This window comes from Coregonus clupeaformis, chromosome 19 (assembly GCF_020615455.1).
Source record: "Coregonus clupeaformis isolate EN_2021a chromosome 19, ASM2061545v1, whole genome shotgun sequence".
Taxonomy (NCBI): Eukaryota; Metazoa; Chordata; class Actinopteri; order Salmoniformes; family Salmonidae; genus Coregonus; species Coregonus clupeaformis.
The window spans coordinates 18,782,421-18,803,153 of NC_059210.1; the positions used below are offsets into that span (position 1 = coordinate 18,782,421).

General features: G+C 42.6%; 1 protein-coding gene across 1 annotated transcript in view; it reads left to right on the forward strand.

The window, feature by feature from the left end:
• Positions 1-20,295, forward strand: part of si:ch211-236l14.4 (SITS-binding protein) — a 78,341-nt gene extending 58,046 nt beyond the window's left edge. The window contains exons 5-10 of the mRNA XM_041836606.2: positions 2,778-2,984; positions 3,449-3,693; positions 3,798-3,934; positions 5,334-5,455; positions 18,148-18,327; positions 19,243-20,295. Coding sequence (XP_041692540.1) covers positions 2,778-2,984; positions 3,449-3,693; positions 3,798-3,934; positions 5,334-5,455; positions 18,148-18,327; positions 19,243-19,419 — 1,068 coding nt within the window. The 3' untranslated portion in view covers positions 19,420-20,295. The remainder of the gene's footprint in view (positions 1-2,777; positions 2,985-3,448; positions 3,694-3,797; positions 3,935-5,333; positions 5,456-18,147; positions 18,328-19,242) is intronic.
• The last annotated feature ends 438 nt before the right edge of the window (positions 20,296-20,733 follow it).

Below are 20,733 nucleotides of genomic sequence, written 5' to 3' on the forward strand. Positions count from 1 at the left end.
AATGACTAAAATGTAAATGTAAATTGCTGAAAAAACTTTGTGTAATGTATGGTTGGCCAAACAAAATACAATCGGATCATACATTTTTGTTAGATCAGCATTATTCAATGATACATTTACATTTTAGTCATTTAGCACATGCTCTTAACCAGAGCGACTTACAGCTAGCTAGTATGATAAATACTATAAGGGACTATTTGTCTCCCTTTAAATGAAAAACAACTTGTAAAGACTTTATAGAGCATTCATAAAGTCTTTATAAGCACTACATATCGGTAGATATTTCTCTAATAATTTATAAGCTACATTAAGGTGATATACTCAGTCCTTACATCTGTTGCTCTGTCAAGTGCGATACCACCCTTTCCCCACCCTTCATGATATTTGCTTATGAAGAGGCCTCATAAAGGGTTTATGAAGATTTATAAAAGTTATGTTTCCTTTGAAGTGTAATAATTACTGTGTAATGGTTGACCTCATGGGGTCAGGCTCAAAAGGTCAACTTGTATCAAAAGGCTTTCTTAGTTATGCCATTACATAAGCAGAAATCCCCTTTGCCCTTTTCTTCTCACGTCTAATCACCAGATGATTAAATTAGATGTTAAACAGTCGTAGCAGAGGTTATATCGCCATAGTTACGTGTTTACTTACAGTAAGGGAAAAAAGTATTTGATCCCCTGCTGATTTTGTATGTTTGCCCACTGACAAAGACATGATCAGTCTATAATGGTAGGTTTATTTGAACAGTGAGAGACAGAATAACAACAAAAAAATCCAGAAAAAAGCATATCAAAAATGTTATAAATTGATTTGCATTTTAATGAGGGAAATAAGTATTTGACCCCTCTGCAAAACATGTACTTGGTGGCAAAACCCTTGTTGGCAATCACAGAGGTCAGATGTTTCTTGTAGTTGGCCACCAGGTTTGCACACATCTCAGGAGGGATTTTGTTCCACTCCACTTTACAGATCTTCTCCAAGTCATTAAGGTTTCGAGGCTGACGTTTGGCAACTCGAACCTTCAGCTCCCTCCACAGATTTTCTATGGGATTAAGGTCTGGAGACTGGCTAGGCCACTCCAGGACCTTAATATGCTTCTTCTTGAGCCACTCCTTTGTTGCCTTGGCCGTGTGTTTTGGGTCATTGTCATGCTGGAATACCCATCCACGACCCATTTCAATGCCCTGGCTGAGGGAAGGAGGTTCTCACCCAAGATTTGACGGTACATGGCCCTGTCCATCGTCCCTTTGATGCGGTGAAGTTGTCCTGTCCCCTTAGCAGAAAAACACCCCCAAAGCATAATGTTTCCACCTCCATGTTTGACGGTGGGGATGGTGTTATTGGGGTCATAGGCAGCATTCCTCCTCCTCCAAACACGGTGAGTTGAGTTGATGCCAAAGAGCTCGATTTTGGTCTCATCTGACCACAACACTTTCACCCAGTTCTCCTCTGAATCATTCAGATGTTCATTGGCAAACTTCAGACGGCCCTGTATATGTGCTTTCTTGAGCAGGGGGACCTTGCGGGCGCTGCAGGATTTCAGTCCTTCACGGCGTAGTGTGTTACCAATTGTTTTCTTGGTGACTATGGTCCCAGCTGCCTTGAGATCATTGACAAGATCCTCCCGTGTATTTCTGGGCTGATTCCTCACCATTCTCATGATCATTGCAACTCCACGAGGTGAGATCTTGCATGGAGCCCCAGGCCGAGGGAGATTGACAGTTATTTTGTGTTTCTTCCATTTGCGAATAATCGCACCAACTGTTGTCACCTTCTCACCAAACTGCTTGGCGATGGTCTTGTAGCCCATTCCAGCCTTGTGTAGGTCTACAATCTTGTCCCTGTCATCCTTGGGGAGCTCTTTGGTCTTGGCCATGGTGGAGAGTTTGGAATCTGATTGATTGATTGCTTCTGTGGACAGGTGTCTTTTATACAGGTAACAAGCTGAGATTAGGAGCACTCCTTTTAAGAGTGTGCTCCTAATCTTAGATCGGTACCTGTATAAAAGACACCTGGGAGCCAGAAATCTTTCTGATTGAGAGGGGGTCAAATACTTATTTCCCTCATTAAAATGCAAATCAATTTATAACATTCTTGACATGCATTTTTCTGGATTTATTTGTTATTCTGTCTCTCACTGTTCAAATAAACCTACCATTAAAATTATAGACTGATCATTTTTTTGTCAGTGGGCAAATGTACAAAATCAGCAGGGGATCAAATACTTTTTTCCCTCACTGTAGTTGTTATAGCAGCCACAGAGTCCAAAGGCCGCATGAGTCAGCTACTTTACTCAATAGTAGAATTAGTAGAATTTAGAATAGTAGAATTTCTGTTATTTTCTACCAATAGTGTCCTTCAGTGTCCCTTTCTTGGTTCTGTTTCAACAGCATTAATGGTTTTTGTTTTGATACTGTAGCTGTTCTTGTACATGGCTTACTTTGAAATGTATTTATTGAAGTGATGAAGTTTAGGTCTACCTAAACCAAGGTAGGTGAACCAAAATGTTAACTTCAATAAAAAAGTGAAACTTTGTAAGTAAGCAAAGCGGCAGCATCTTGTTTTCAATCAGGTTATATTTTTCAAAGAATAAAGAAAAATGAAGAGAAAAGAAAGCCGGCTCACTGTTTTGCTGCTCCCAAACGTGATTTTTTAATGAAGCTTAAGTGATATGATCACAATGTTTTGACGACATGGTCTTCTTCAGTTCCCAGTTAATATCCTGCATGTCTCTTTTCTGGTCTTCTGCTCCAATATCTCTTTCTCTCTTCCTACAGGACCATGACTACCTCACCAGCAGGAAAAGGGGGACATCCAAGAGACAGACCATGGACTTCAGGGACCTCTCGCTGATCAAGCTTCTAAACATTTCCATCACCCTGTCCCCGTTCCTGAGCGTGGACACCACCCAGTTTCACAAGTCCCTGCTGGACGGCACCGAGGCCTATTGGCTCAGCCTCCCCGTAGCCCCACAGGGGCGACTGGTAAGCAGCCTAGCAAACCGTCACCTGACCTGGGGAGTGGTGGAACTCTACACTCAGAAAAAAGGATTCCAAAAGGGTTCTTTGCGAAGGGATAGGATTTTACTATGAACCGTTTTCATCCGAATAACCCTTTTTGGAAGACGAGGGTTTTTTGTAAAGGGTTCCCATATCGGGATAGCCGAAGAACGCTATATGGTTCTACTTAGCACTGTTTTTTCTAAGTGTAGTGGGGAGATCCATTGGGCCTAAGGGAGGTGTCTGTTGTAATGGGGTGGTGGTTATCTGGATGAAAAAAAGGAAAATGGCATCCTTGCATTTTGCATGCTTTAAAGACCATATTTATTGTGGCGTTTATTTCCTGCTTGTCCTCTTCAGGTATTGTCCAAGTCTGGCATGTTCTAATGTTTTAAGTATGTAAAGGCCATACAATGACATATTGCCCAATCTACTCTCTCTCTTTCCAGGTGCCTGTGCTAACCCAGTGGCGAGGGCAATTCTGCGTGAAGCTGAATATCAGCAACCCAGAGGCGGTCAGCTGGTTCCTGGACCGGGTGGGCTTGCTGCAGGCCCGTCTGGGCATGGAGTACATCCTTCTGGAGGGGGCAGAGGGGAACCCGCTGGACCTGGGCGGGGGAGATCAGTATATCGGCCAGCTGGCGGATGTGGCAGCCAGGATAGAAGAGTCAGCTATCATGAATGCAGGGACAAGGTGAGGGCTGAGGGAGGACTCTCTTTCTCTCGCTTTCTTTCTTTGCACACACACACAATACACTGACAATATAGCATAACTATCATTTCTCGCTCTTCCCCCAGGTCGAGCCACAAGCCTGTGTTTGTGCGAATGCCTCCTTTGCAGTCTGACTGGAGCTCCTCTGGACTGAAGGGCCTCATTCCCTCCTTGCTGCACCACACTCTGCTGGGGTACAACTTACTCATTCCCGACGCAGTAGGTAATACCACAGCTACTCACCATCACTATACCTTCAGTTCAGATAGTCGTACCAAAGCCAATGGACACTCACACTCTCGCTAGTGAGCAAACGAGTGAATGTTGACTCCCTCATTCACTCATTAATTCGCTCGCTCAATTCATCAATCACCTAGTCTATTATACCCTGAAATAGTCAGTCTCTAGAATACAGTAAAGTCTGATTCAGATGCTCACTGCTTTTACATTGTTTGGATAGTCCTGTATAAAGGGATAGTTCAGCAAAAGTACATGTTAGCATATTGGTTTCCTTGCCATGAAAGCAGTCTATGGACAAGGAGGGACTGCAATCCACACTTTAGTTTAGTTAAAGTAGCCATTGCCACTAATCGCTAATATGAGCATGTACGGACCAAAACTGAATGTCAATATCCGCTGTTCAGTATGTTTTAAATTGCATGCCCAAATCATCTATTTTTATGTTGTTGTACTTTTACCCATTTTCGTGATATCCAATTGATAGTTACAGTCTTGTCCCATCGCTGCAACTCACTCACAACTCGGGAGAGGCATGTGTCGTCAGAAACACGACTCTGCCAAGCCGCACTGCTTCTTGACACACTCCTCGCTTAACCCAGAAGCCAGCCGCACCAATGTGTCAGAGGAAACACCGTACAACCGAAGTCAGCTTGCAGGCGCCCGGCCCGCCACAAGGAGCTGCTAGAGAGCAATGGGACAAGGTCATCCCGGCTGGCCAAACCCTCCCCTAACCCGGATGACGCTGGGCCGGCTGTGACACAGCCTGGGATCGAACCTGGGTCTGTAGTGACGCCTCAAGCACTGCGTAGCAGTGTCTTAGACCGCTGCGCCACTCGGGAGGCTGCCCAAATGATCTCTTAAATGGATTGTGCTGATCAATGACTAGATTTGAAGTTATTTTCAGATGGTTTGGTCATGGGTTCACTGCTATTTCTGCCATAAAGTCTGCAGTCAGACCTGATTCTATTTAAAGTAACAACCATCGCACCACCTTTGATATTCTGGACGACTGCATATTCCCAAAGGTGAAACATCCTTGGGCTTTGGCAAAAAAATGACATATTCCCAAAATACTCTGAATTCCGGTTAGGGAACATATCAGACAAGTATTTACTTTGATGTGGAGAAAACAGAAAGCTGTCAGAGAGAGGAAGGATAGATGGGCTGGAAATTTCACTAACTTCTTTCACCCTCTCAGACTAAAATGCTATATTAATAACTGTTGGATTTCACGCCTTCAGTGAAATGTCTGTCTACCTCTATAGTATATGGGCATAGCAGGCTGGTTTGATAAATTCTAACTCTCTCTCTCTCTCTCCCCCCACACCCTTCCCCTACATCTCCCTCTCCACCCCCCCCATCTCTTTCTTTCTTTCTTCCAGGTGGTTCTCTGTCTGGGGACCTGGTGACTGACGAGGAGCTGTTTATCAGGTGGCTGCAGATTGTAGCCTTCCTCCCCGTCATCAGCTTTGAGACACCTCCCTGGGTCTGTGGGGAGGACCGGGTGAGTGAACACCACCCTCACAAGACACCACAAAGACTCCCAACTAGGATTTCAACATTTTAAAAAACATTCACAGGGTTTTCAGAACTCCTAGTTGGAAAATGCAACCCTGAACCCTCATACACACAAACACCCCAAATGTTCAGACCTCCTGTAAGACTACAATATTTTGGGACGCCAGGGACCAAAGCCCTTTTTACATACTCACCACCACACATTCCGATCACAGTGAGAGGTGGGGAGTGAATTTGGCCAATTCGATGTGCTGTGCTGGAGAGATGTTCTTTCATTCTTATAGGATAGTTTAGCTAGTGTGTTTAGGGTTAGGGTGTGTGCTCTGTCAGTGGAGGCCTGATATTGTGATAGTGTGTTTATTGATCCTCTCCCTTTGCCTCTGGGTCACTCAGTGCTTTTCCCACCGCGTTTGTCCATCAGTCCATGTGTCTGTCTGTCACATTTTTGTGTGTGTGGAAGTTTAAAGTATATTGTGTCTGGGTCTATCCAAAACCAGGCCTTTCTCTCTCCCTCCCTCCCTCTCTTTCCCAGCATGTTACTGGATCACTCCCCATCCTCACCTCTCTGATGGACATCAGAAATATACACTTCACCAAGTAGGCATGGAAAACAAGGGATTAGGGCTCCAAGGGTACTCTCAGGGTGTCTGGTCATTGATATCAATGTGCCTATTGCGACGAAGATTGGCCGCTAGATTATCGCCAGCTGATCTCTTGTTAAACCATCAATACGCGCTAAATTCAACCGCAAGCTTATCTCAATTGCAACCAGCATTGGCCACCGACGAGCCGGATTAATTCAGGGGCTTACCAGGGTTGAAGCCCCTGGGCCCAAGAGGCAGCATTTTTATTTATTTATAACAATGTAAAAAAAAAATTGAATAATATGTTTTTGTGTATATTATATATGTATGTATGTATATATATATATATATATATATATATATATATATATATATATATATATATATATATATATATATATATATATACATATGTGTATATACAGTACCAGTCAAAAGTTTGAAGATAGCACCTATTTGGTAAAAGACCAAGTCCATATTATGGCAAAAACTGCTCAAATAAGCAAAGAGAAACGACAGTCCATCATTACTTTAAGAAATGAAGGTCAGTCAATACTGAACATTAAGAACTTTGAAAGTTTCTTCAAGTGCAGTCGCAAAAACCATCAAGCGCTATGATGAAACGGGCTCTCATGAAGACCGCCACAGGAATGGAAGACCCAGAGGTACCTCTGCTGCAGAGGATAAGTTCATTAGAGTTACCAGCCTCAGAAATTGCAGGCCAAATAAATGCTTCACAGAGTTCAAGTAACAGACACATCTCAACATCAACTGTTCAGAGGGGACTGTGTGAATCAGGCCTTCATGGTCGAATTGCTGCAAAGAAACCACTACTAAAGGACACCAACCAGAAGAAGAGACATGCTTGGGCCAAGAAACCCGAGCAATGGATATTAGACCGGTGGAAATGAGTCCAAATTGGAGATTTTTGGTTCAAACCGCCGTGTCTTTGAGACGCGGTGTGGGAGAACAGATGATCTCCACATGTGTAGTTCCCACCGTAAAGAATGGAGGTGGTGGTGTTATGGTGTGGGGGTGCTTTGCTGGTGACACTGTCTGTGATTTATTAGAATTCTAGGCACACTTTACCAGCATGTCTAGCACAGCATTCTGCAGCAATACGCCATCCCATCTGGTTTGGGCTTGACCCAACACACCTCCAGGCTGTGTAAGGGTTATTTTACCAAGAAGGAGAGTGATGCATCAGATGACCTGGCCTCCACAATCCCCCGACCTCAACCCAATTGAGATGATTTGGGATGAGTCGGATGGCAGAGTGAAGGAAAAGCAGCCAACAAGTGCTCAGCATATGTGGGAACTCCTTCAAGACTGTTGGAAAAACATTCCAGGTGAAGCTGGTTGAGAGAATGCCAAGAGTTTGCAAAGCTGTCATCAAGGCAAATGGTGGCTATTTGAAGAATCTCAAATATTAAATATATGTTAATTTGTTTAACACTGTTTTGGTTACTACATGATTCCGTATGTGTTCATAGTTTTGATGTCTTCACTATTATTCTACAATGTAAAAAATAGTAAAAATAAAGATAAACCCTTGAATGAGTAGGTGTGTCCAAACTTTTAACTGGTAGTGTGTGTGTGTATATATACACACAGTGTGTGTATATATATATACACACACACACACACACAGTGCCTTGCAAAAGTATTCATCCCCCTCGGCATTTTTCCTATTTTGTTACATTACAACCTGTAATTTAAATTGATTTTTATTTTGATTTCATGTAATGGATATACACAAAATAGTCCAAATTGGTGAAAGGAAATGAAAAAAATGATTTGTTTCAAAAAATTCTACAAAAATAAATAACGGAAAAGTGGTGCGTGCATACCTTTGGTATGAAGTCCCTAAATAAGATCTGGTGCATCCAATTACCTTCAGAAGTCACATAATTAGTTAAATAAAGTCCACCTGTGTGCAATCTAAGTGTCACATGATCTGTCAAATGATCTCAGTATATATATACCTGTTCTAAAAGGCCCCAGAGTCTGCAACACCACTAAGCAAGTGGCACCACCAAGCAAGCAGCACCATGAAGACCAAGGAGCTCTCCAAACAGGTCAGGGACAAAGTTGTATAGAATTACAGATCAGGGTTGGGTTATAAAAAAATATCAGAAACTTTGAACATCCCACGGAGCAAATAAATAATAAATAAATAATTCCAATACCCTGGCAATTTGACTATTAAACTCATGGGTACGCTAGCAATGGCTGCCAGACCTTACTTGAATGGGAACCGCCATCTATGGATTATATTTCTATGGTTGGTTGTTCATTCGGATTAATTTTTTTACAAAAGTTTTGAAGTGTCTGTCCAATATCTAGGAGATGTAAGAAAGCTCAGGAAATATTTGATCGACCGGCTCGATTCGGTCTTATGTAGCAACATTTGAAATTGTGTTTTTTACATTGGATAAAAGTAGAGAATCTGAGCTATAAAATGGTATATCATACACTACAGTTGAGGAACAATGGGAAAGTAATTCTGCTTTGAAAGTTGACAAACTTGTAACCTCAAGAGAAAATGGCCCTTGAATGTTTTGGTACACCTACTGGAGATCTCTTCTTTGTCTACACCCATTCAGCATCGTTCACACCCTCTTAAGCCTTAGCCCCACCCTTATCTTTAAGGATTCACATGTGAGGCCATGTACTAAACAACCAAAGATTTCAAGACTAAAGGCTGGTTTATACTACGGGTTACTTCGTAAATTCAATCTGGAGTGCCAGAGTGAGCCCAGTGTGCGCTCTGGGCGTTCGTAAACTCAGAGCGTTGTCAGATTGTCTGTTCGTAAATTCAGAGCATTTCGCTCTCGGAGCGTTCAGAGCACACACTGGATGCTCTGGACGAGGAATAGGGTTGATCCGACCGTTCTGACTTAACAGCATTAGCCAAGCAGCCAAGCACCCAAGCTAACTGGCTAACGTTTGCTAGCTTGCTAGCTACTTCCAGACACAAATGAGGGAACAGCTCACTCTGACCATTTTACTCACCCTAGCAGAGCTGGTTAGGCTGTTTTTATGTTATCCAGAGCATTGGTGACTGCAACTGTGCTGCTGGCAATAATTTAATTATGCTTTTTTGCCAACATTTACTGACACCGGCCATATATTCAACAGGTTCGTAAATCCGTCAGTTATTCTGCGCTCTGGCACACACAGACGAGTGCTTTGAAATCGGAGTAGATAGCAAGAGTGAATTTACCAGCTACGTCTATCGGCAGTTGTCGCAGTGACATCATGAACATTCTATTGAAATGGTTACTTGCATAGTGGAGTCTTTTGTTTGGTCATGTAGCTAGCTAAACAATGAACCATAATCCCAACTCATAACATTACTACCCTGCATGAATCTGCAGGTACAGTGGCTTGCGAAAGTATTCACCCCATTGGCATTTTTCCTATTTTGTTGCCTTACAACTTGGAATTAAAATTGATTTTTGGGGGGTTTGTATCATTTGATTTACACAACATGCCTACCACTTTGAAGATGAAAAAAACATTTTTTTCTTGTGAAACAAGCAAGAAATAAGACAAAAAAACAGAACTTGAGCGTGCATAACTATTCAACCCCCCAAAGTCAATACTTTGTAGAGCCACCTTTTGCAGCAATTACAGCTGCAAGTCTCTTGGGGTATGTCTTTATAAGCTTGGCACATCTAGCCACTGGGATTTTTGCCCATTCTTCAAGGCAAAACTGCTCCAGCTCCTTCAAGTTGGATTGGTTCCGCTGGTGTACAGCAATCTTTAAGTCATACCACAGATTCTCAATTGGATTGAGGTCTGGGCTTTGACTAGGCCATTCCAAGACATTTAAATGTTTCCCATTAAACCACTCGAGTGTTGCTTTAGCAGTATGCTTAGGGTCATTGTCCTGCTGGAAGGTGAACCTCCGTCCCAGTCTCAAATCTCTGGAAGACTGAAACAGGTTTCCCTCAAGAATTTCCCAGTATTTAGCGCCATCCATCATGCCTTCAATTCTCACCAGTTTCCCAGTCCCTGCCGATGAAAAACATCCCCACAGCATGATGCTGCCAACAGCATGCTTCACTGTGGGGATGGTGTTCTCAGGGTGATGAGAGGTTTGGATTTACGCCAGACATAATAATAATAATAATAATAATAATAATTACCTTGATGGCCAAAAAGCTAAATTTTAGTCTCATCTGACGAGAGTACCTTCTTCCATATGTTTGGGGAGTCTCCCACATGCCTTTTGGTGAACACCAAACCTGTTTGCTTATTTTTTTCTTTAAGCAATTGCTTTTTTCTGGCCACTCTTCTGTAAAGCCCAGCTCTGTGGAGTGTACGGCTTAAAGTGGTCCTATGGACAGATACTCCAATCTCCGCTGTGGAGATTTGTAGCTTCTTCAGGGTTATCTTTTGTGTCTTTGTTGCCTCTCTGATTAATGCCCTCCTTGCCTGGTCCGTGAGTTTTTGTGGGCGGCCCTCTCTTGGCAGGTTTGTTGTGGTGCCATATTCTTTCCATTTTTTTATAATGGATTTAATGGTGGTCTGTGGGATGTTCAAAGTTTCTGATATTTTTCTATAACCCAACCCTGATCTGTACTTCTCCACAACTTTGTCCATGACCTGTTTGGAGAGCTCCTTGTTCTTCATGGTGCCGCTTGCTTGGTCGTGCCCCTTGCTTAGTGGTGTTGCAGACTCTTGGGCCTTTCAGAACAGGTGTATATATACTGAGATCATGTGACAGATCATGTGACTTAGATTGCACACAGGTGGACTTTATTGAACTAATTTTGTGACTTCTGAAGGTAACTGGTTGCACCAGATCATAGCAAAGGGGGTGAATACATATGCACGCTCCCCTTTTCCGTTATTTTATTTTTTTCATTTTTTGGAAAAAGTTATTTTTTGTATTTCACTTCACAAATTTGGACTATTTTGTGTATGTCCATTACATGAAATCCAAATAAAAATCCATTTAAATTACAGGTTGTAATGGGAAAAAATAGGAAAAAAAACGCCAAGGGGGTTGAATACTTTTGCAAGGCACTGTAGCTAACCAACCAGGTTCAATATTAGCTAACTAGCTAACATTAGGCTATAACTAGCAATACAAATGGCTCGGAGATACAAATAATATTAATACACAGATCATAGATGTAACTTTAGCTAGCGAGCCAGCCAGCTAACGTTAGCTAGCTAGCTAACAGTACACTTTAACTTGGAATGTGTAATATCAGAAAATGTAGCTAGCTAGACTGTCTTACCCTTATACATGGATTGATGCTTCTCACTCTCTGTCACAGATGCCGTGGTTGCCTTAGTTTGAATATGTAATCCAGAGACAGGTGTTTTATACACCAGCCTTCTGTGTGTTCTATTTTTGACCCAGTCTGCATATTTGCAATCAAACGCAATAACTTTCTCCATCTCCTTAGCTATCATACTCTAATTTCACCGTGCATTCCACTGATTTCAAAACTCTGTCCTCCAGAAAGTGGAGAGCAACACCTTTGCAGTTCTACTATGTGATATCTTTCAAAAAAGCTGGGTTAGAAAGGATTACCTACACATACTGACCAGCTCATGTTATAGACAGAAGAGCGCTACATGGCAGACCAATCCGAACTTCTCTCGGCATGTCCAGCCCACCCATTATCTCAGCCAATCATGGCTAGCGGGAAGGTTCCTGTCTTTTTCTGTGGCTAAACCAACTAGGCTCGTAATTAAAACATTGTATTTGTATTTACAGATGGCATACACGTTTGTTATTAAGGCACATGAAAGTTCAAATGTTCCAGAAGGCATTTCTGCCAAACAACGCATTTAGATTTTTAAAAAAAAGTTTACATTCAAATGGCTCTCCTGTGAAGTAGTGACACCTAGTTTCCTGAAATGAATCACGTGGTTTTTTGGACACATATTTAATCCCTTATTTTTGATGCCACAAAACTACCTCCATACTTCCATTCATGGGTTACCTTCCGACGAGTCCCGTGACACTTGTGGGGGTCGTAGAGCAAAATAGGCCAAACCGTTCGTTTTCGTGTCTCTTGGTCTGACAAACATCATTGTAGCTTGGCCACCTTCCACCACAGATGCAGAATGCCGATATAGGCGGATGCAGTGGATTGAGACGCAGCCCATGCTCTAGCTTAAACTGATGTTATTATGTTACTTTGATTGATGCACAGGTGCATCAATAGACACTTATTGATTTAAAGTTGCACAAATTATATTATATCTATTTTTTAATCGTTCGTGGTTAGGCTGGTATTTCAGAGTAACATCCTATGTGTGGTTTGCAGAGATTGTTTATTTATTTGTAGCGCAACACTCAATAGTGAACCTTTATACTTTCCTACAGGACTAGAAGGCCAGTAGGCCTACTGTGGCAAATTGTACTTTATTGAAGAAACAATGTCTGAATTGGAAAGAAATGTGGTATGGGAGAGTAATTTCGTGTTATTTGGAAGTCGTTAGATTAACTTATCGTTTCCCAAACTTGGTCCACATTTTATTTTTTGCCCTAGCATTACACAGCTAATTCAAATAATGAACATCAAGCTTTGCAAAGTGCTTCGTTTTATAATGATATTTAAATTGCCTATCACACGTTGCTGCATTCCATATACTTTCATTTACAATGTGGAAATTAAATACAAGTTAGTCTTCAATAACTTTATTTTCGCAGAAGAGTAGCTTCGATGTAGGCATAATTTGTCTTAATTGCTAATTGGTGTGCAATTTAAAATGTATTCACTAAATCATCGTAATTGACAAGTTACATTTCTGGTTGAATAATTTTATTTCAGTTGTAATATGTAATTCTTACATTTTATATTTTTTCTTATTTCGATTTCGTTGTTCATAATAGGATGTAATTTAATTGGGGCGGGAGTTTGAACGCAGACAATTACCATTTCCCATGCAATTTCAGCTGTCTAGTATCAAGCTGGCTTGACACCGTAACAACCAAGGTTATTTTAGCTCAGAGCTCCACGTAATCTCCCGTAGCGTGTTAAGAAATCCAGCGGAACCTGGGAATACACTACATGGGCAAAAGTATGTGGACACCCCTTCAAATTAGTGGAATCGGCTATTTCAGCCACACCCATTTCTGACAGGTGTATAAAATAGAGCATACAGCCATGTAATCCCCATAGACAAACATTGGCAGTAGAATGGGCCGTACTGAAGAGCACAGTGACTTTCAACATGGCACCGTCATAGGATGCCACCTTTCCAACTAGTCAGTTCTTCAAATTTCTGCACTGCTAGAGCTGCCCGGGTCAACTGTAAGTGCTGTTATTATGAAGTGGAAACACCTAAGAGCAACAATGGCTCAGCCACAAAGTGGTAGGCCACACAAGCTCACAGAACGGGACCGCAGAGTGCTGAAGCGCGTAAAAATAGTCTGTCCTCGGTTGCAACACTAACTACCGAGTTTCAAACTGCCTCTGGAAGCAACGTCAGCACAAGAACTGTTCTTCAGGAGCTTCATGAAATGGGTTTCCATGGCCGAGCAGCCGCATACAAACCTAATATCACCATGTGCAATGCCAGTTGTCGGCTGGAGTGGTGTAAAGCTCGCCGCCATTGGACCCTGGAGCAGTGGAAATACGTTCTCTGGAGCGATGAAACATGCTTCACCATCTGGCAGTCTGACGGACGAATCTGGGTTTGGTGGATGCCAGGAGAACGCTACCTGCCCGAATGCATAGTGCCAACTGTAAAGTTTGGTGGAGGAGGAATAATGGTCTGGGGCTGTTTTTCATGGTTCGGGCTAGGCCCCTTAGTTCCAGTGAAGGAACATCTGAAAGTCACAGCATACAATGACATTCTAGACGATTCTGTGCTTCCAACTTTGTGGCAACAGTTTGGGGAAAGCCCTTTCCTGTTTCAGCATGACAATGCCCCCGTGCACAATATGAGGTCCATTCAGAAATGGTTTGTCGAGATCGTTATGGAAGAACTTGACTGGCCTGCAAAGAGCCCAGACCTCAACTCCATCAAACACCTTTGGGATGAATTGGAAACACAGACTGCGAGCCAGGCCTAATCGCCCAACATCAGTGCCAGACCTCATTAATGCTCTTGTGGCTGAATGGAAGTAAGTCCCCGCAGCAATGTTCCAACATCTAGTGGAAATCCTTCCCAGAAGAGTGGAGGCTGTTATAGCAGCAAAGGGGGGATCAACTCCATATTAATGCCCATGATTTTGGAATGAGATGTTCGACGAGCAGGTGTCCACATACTTTTGGTAATGTAGTGTACGTGAGAGGTGGGTATGTTTTGCCTTCAGCAAAGCACAGTGGCCGTGCCCAAAATCGTTGATGCCTATACTACCTCAACTATATACGGTGTACTAACCACACTACATACTATACTAAACGCAACATGTAACGTGTTGGTCCTATGTTTCATGAGATGAAATTAAATACATTTTCCATACGCACAAAAAGCGTATTTCTCTCAAATTTTGTGCACAAATTTGTTTACATCCCTGTTAGTGAGCATTTCTCCTTTGCCAAGATAACCTATCTACCTGACAGGTGTGGCATATCAAGAAGCTGATTAAACAGCATCATCATTACACAGGTGTACTTTGTGCTGGGGACAATAAAAGGCCACTCTAAAATGTGCAGTTTTGTCACAACACAATGCCACCGATGTCTCAAGATTTGAGGGAGCGTGCAATTGGCATGCTGGCTGCAGGAATGTCCACCAGAGCTGTTGCCAGAGAATTTAAGGTTAATTTCTCTACCATAAGCCGCCTAAAATGTGTTTTAGAGAATTTGGCAGTACGTCCAACCGGCCTCACAACCTTAAACCACGTATAACCATGCCAGCCCAGGACCTCCACATCACCTGCGGGATCGTCTGAAACCAGCCACCCAGACAGCTGATGAAACTGAAGAGTATTTCGGTCTGTAATAAATCCCTTTTGTGGGGAAAAACTCATTCTTATTGGCTGGGCCTGGCTCCCCAGTGGGTGGGCCTGGCTCCCAAGTGGCTGGGCTTATGCACTCCCAGGCCCACCCATGGCTGCGTCCCTGCCCAGTCATGTGATATCCATAGATTAGGGTCTAATTTATTTATTTCAATTGACTGATTTCCTTGTATGAACTGTAACTCAGTGAAATTGTTGCGTTTTATATTTTTTTCAGTATATTTGAGAATACTGTTCAGTAAAAATGGTACAAATAAACTAATTATACAAAACATTAAGAACACCTGCTCTTTCCATGATATAGACTGACTAGGAGAATTTAGGTGAAAGCTATGATCCCTTGTTAAATCCACTTCAATCAGTGTAGATGAAGGGGAGGAGACAGGTTAAAGAAGGATTTTTAAGCCTTGAGACAATTGAGACATGGATTGTGTATGTGTGCCATTGAGGGTGAATGGGCAAGACAAAATACTTAAATGCCTTTGAACGGGGTATGGTAGTAGGTGCCCAGGCACACCGGTTTGTGTCAAGAACTGCAACGTTACTGGGTTTTTCACGCTCAACAGTTTCCTGTGGGTATCAAGAATGGTCCACCACCCAAAGGACATCCAGTCAACTTGACACAACTGTGGGAAGCATTGGAATCAACATGGACCAGCATCATTTACATTTACATTTACGTCATTTAGCAGACGCTCTTATCCAGAGCGACTTACAGTTAGTGAGTGCATACATTATTTTATTTTTTTCATACTGGCCCGACGTGGGAATCGAACCCACAACCCTGACATTGCAAACGCCATGCTCTACCAACTGAGCTACATCCCTGCCGGCCATTCCCTCCCCTACCCTGGACGACGCTGGGCCAATTGTGCGCCGCCCCATGGGTCTCCCGGTCACGGCCGGCTACGACAGAGCCTGAATTCGAACCAGGATCTCTAGTGGCACAGCTAGCACTGCGATGCAGTGCCTTAGACCACTGCGCCACCCTGTGGAACGCTTTCGACACCTTGTAGAGTCCATGCCCCGACGAATTGAGGCGGTTCACTCAGTGTATCAACATACTAATGCTTATCCATACTGAGAAGTCGTCATATAATGCACAATTGGGTTGTTCCCCGCAATTCATTCATTTTGGTACAGTACATCCCCTTATTTGATTATCAGCTGTTGTCAAACACACATGGATCTGAAAAGAAGATTATCTTCCTCACTAGTGTGCAGCGAATTCATACTAGATGAAAAGCCAAAATTAGTATGACATCCTGGCATTTAAAACACACTCCATAAAAACAAAAACAAAATCACATCTTATAAAACGTTCTTTTTCGTATACCCAATGAGCCTACTATTTAGAATGCAAGTAAGGGTGTTCCGCTAGGCCCAGTGGCTTTTCGGAGATGATGGTGGGTGGGGTGATAGTGTTGGGGTTTTGGGGTGGTGGTAGTGGAAGCGAGGGGGTGGAATTCTCTGGATTGGGTGGCTAGGTTTTGCCTTACGCAAAGCCGTGTCTTTTTGGAGAGGATAGAGGTTGAGGTGGTGATGATGGTGGTGGTGGTGAAAGGGTTTTTTCCCACTTTTCTCGATGGGAGCAATCGGTTGGCCCCCTCCCTCCCTTCGGCCCAGTATCACCTGTGGTTAGGAATCCATCTGGTCCACATTAGGGCCTTCCTCTAGATTTATGACTCTCTCACTCTCGGGCCATGATGCGAGCCACTTCGGCAGGAATGATAATAAATTTGAGGACAAGTCTTGGAAAAAGACTTTATTACAGTCATTAAGGTTCCCATGTGTAATTGACTAGTGTGACAGGGCTGATGGAGATCAACTCATTTTTCCACTTTTGGGAAGCAAAGAGAGGGGGAAATATCCAGAGAGAAACAACATTTGCATGACAATTATGGAAATATGGGAAATGTGAAAATATTGGTCAGTTAGTGATTGAGGGACTGTAGTTTTTCCATGTCGGTCCTTGGCTGTATCTCAAATGACACCCTATTCTCTGGTGGTTCTGGTCGAAAGTAGTGCACTGGGGAATCGGGTGTTATTTGTGTCTGAGAGCTTGAATTAAGTGGTGTTCTGCCGGATATATAACGCATGACAAATTACAGTAGGTATGTCAGACTGCTATTATTGTGTTGTCGTGAGAAATACCTTGGACTACATTTATTTTCCATAGTGTCCTTGTGTTTGGGTGTATTTGCATTGGCCATCATAGTGTGTGTGTGTGTGCGTGTGTGCATGCATGCGTGCGCATGCGCAACACCCTTCAGAGACTGTTACATCAATGACCGTTTTGGGTCCAAATAGGAATAATACCCATGGTTTAAACCGCATGCCTGTTTTTTCAATTAGAGCTCCAGTCATAGCCAGGCTATGATTCTTCCACATTCATTTCGACAAATGTTTTCCCCCCTTGTCAAAATACATAGTTTTATGGTTGTGGTTGGGTTTTGTTTCCGTCACGGGAGACTGGAGAGGACGTTAACCCGGGTGTGTGACCCTTCCTGGAATGTCCGAGAGGTTTGGCCCGAACCGGAGAGGAGACGGACACTGTTAGACCACAATGTTAACAATGCTCTGTTCTTTATTCCTGCGTGTCTGAGAAGGATGGCTGAAATAGGCTCACCTCTCTCAACTCAAATGCATTTACAGGTCTTTAATGTACACTGAGGACCAGTTTCCGCACCCAGATTAAGCTCACTCCTGGACTAAAATGCATGCTCAATGGAAAATCTCCACTGAAAGTGCTGTGCACAGATGTCAGTTCAACTTCTAGTTTCGATTTACATTTGGTTGAGTTGTCAACTAACCTGAATTCAACGTGAGCTCAACGAAACGTGTCACTGTGTCATTGGATTTAGGTTAAATGTTGGGTGAAAAAGAGACTAAATTCCCTTACGTTGAAGATTTTTAAAAAATCCAATCAGTTTTCCACGTTGATTCAACGTCATTACATTAGATTTTTTGTTGAAATTACTTGGAAACAACGTTGATTCAAATCAGTTTTTGCCCAGTGGGATAGGCTTAATCTGGTTTAAGACTGGCCCTCAGTGTACAGTAAGTACACTGCTTACAGCTTTGGCTGTTCCAATGATTGTTCAAAAGTATGTTGTTTCTCTGTATTTATATGTGATTGTCCCTCCTCCCTAGGTGCTGAACTTGACGCGGGCCCTCATCGCGTGGCACCAGGACTTTGTGGTTCCACTGGTGACGAGGTATGCAGAGGACTGGATGACCTCGGGGAGCCCAATTTACCGGCCCCTGTGGTGGCTCAGCCCTGATGACCCTGTGACCTTCACCATCAATGACCAGTTCCTCATTGGAGACGAGGTGACCGAATGACACTCAGACATGGAATTGTTTTATACTCTTTCTAATTCTGCTGGTTATGCTTGAAGTGGTTGGCTCAAATTGAAGGACGCACACCGATAATAAACATTCTTATTGAAGAAATTCTGGTACAACCTTTATATAGCCCTCTTGCACAAACTTCAGCCATACCTTACTTCAGTTACCAGACCCGGTCTCAGAGATGACTAACTCTGGAGATCCCTTTGGTCTCCACTGAGTTAAGTAGATCTGCATTTCATTTTTTTTTACCTTACTTTTTCAATGATCTCCAGAACGCACAAAAATTTGATGTTTTGGTGCTGTTAGGTCACCTTTTAACTGAGGAATCTTTTTTATTTTTTATGATAGTTTTATGAAGCTACTTTTCTTAAATTGCTTGTAAATATTGTATGTTTTTATTGTGTTGAAATTGTAAAATGTGTATGATTGATTGCAGGGCTCCCTTGTAAAAGAAGGATGGGTCTCAATGAGATTTCCCTGTTCAAATAAAAGGTTCAATAAAAATATATATTTTTAAATATGCCGTTTGGGGCCTACTGAATGAGACCCCCCAGTTTCCAAGTGTAAGAAAGAGGCCTAGGGCCTCAGTATTCATCTCAGACAGTCTCCCGCGTGGATCCCACTTCTAACGCCAACATCAACTAGTGGCCAGTGCCTGAGGCCCTAGGTCTCTTTATTACAGTTGGTGTCAGTGGGATAGACGTGTTGCATGCTCCTATCACTCCCATAGATTTTTAGCTAGCGGTAGCTAAAGTTAGTACAGTTTCTCCTGGTCGATAGACTACTTTCAGGGTAAGGAACCATCTAACATTGAGTTTTAAAAAACGGAACTTTAATTAACTCCTTTAATTTGTTGTTGTTGTTATTATTAATATTATTATTATGTATTTCCAGGTCCTGGTTGCCCCGGTAATAGAGAGGGGGACAGTACGGAGAGATATTTACCTGCCCGACGGGGGCTTCCAGTGGCAGGACAGCCGCAACGCCCAGGTGTTCGACGGGGGAACTCTCTTGAAGGACTACCCTGTCGCCCTCGAGGAGGTTGCCATTTTCTTAAGGAGGAGATCTTGAGGCTCGAGTCACATGATTTATACGTGACCTATCCGGATACTAGTTTTGAATCCTTTATTTTATGTTTTACTCGTGCTGTTCTCAAGTTGCACTTTTCCACAAAGACAATTGACAGAGGCTCAAGACTTCTTCTTGAGATTATATGTGAATATTTTTATACTTGCACTTTACAATTCAGAACGATTTGTATTTTACTGACGTCGTTTTCTTCTCTCTTCTTCCTTTTTTAAACTTTAATCTGTTTTACCTCTCGGCTGATTGTTTCAGGACTTATTTTTTGTTTCTTTTAATCATTGCTGTTCTTGCTTTTTTGTATCTAAGTTATGGAGAAAGAAACCTGTGTGTTTACATACGATTCATTTCTACAGTCTTTAAACGTTTAACTGCTGCCGGTTCTTATGGAGACATGGAGTACCAACGCAAGCCCCTCGTTCGCTTAAAAACAAATCGTATGAATTTCTAAAGACCAAACGAAGGAAAAGAAACAGAAGGATATGGTTTCTGCTAAAGGAGAGCCTGGAAGGAATGAATGAGATGAATGAGATGTTAGCTTGATATGAAAGAGGCTGAAGCACCTTGGTATGTCTCTCTCATTCTTTGGAAAAGCTTTTACTTGAACTTACCTGGGCTCAGAGCTGACATATGATGAATGTACCTCAACTTCAGTTTTTCATTGCTTTACTCGCTAACAAGTCTGTCAATCAACACTTACACACTTCAAGACACCCCTCTCCTTTAAAGGACTTATTTTTTAAACTCACGCTCAAACAATATGCAGAAGATAATGCTAATATTCTGTATTGTACTTTACAACCTTAACATACACTACATGACTAAAAGTATGTGGACACCTGTTCGTCGAACATCTCATTCCAAAATCAGGGGCATTAATATGGAGTTGGACCCACCTTTGCTGCTATAACAGTCTCCAATCTTCTGGGAAGGCTTTCCACTAGATGTTGGAACATTGCTGTGGGGAGTTGCTCCCATTCAGCCACAAGCATTAGTGAGTTCGGGCGCTGATGTTGGGCGATTAGGCCTGGCTCGCAGTCGGCGTTCCAATTCATCCCAAAGGTGTTCGATGGGGTTGAGGTCAGGGCACTGTACAGGCCAGTCAAGTTCTTCCACACCGATCTTAACAAGCGATTTCTATATGGACCTCGCTTTGTGCACGGGGGCATGGTCATGCTGAAACAGGAAAGGGCCTTCCCCAAACTGTTGCTACAAAGTTGGAAGCACAGAATCGTTTAGAATGTCATTGTATGCTGTAGCATTAAGATTTCCCTTTCCCTTCAAAAACAGCCCCAGACCATT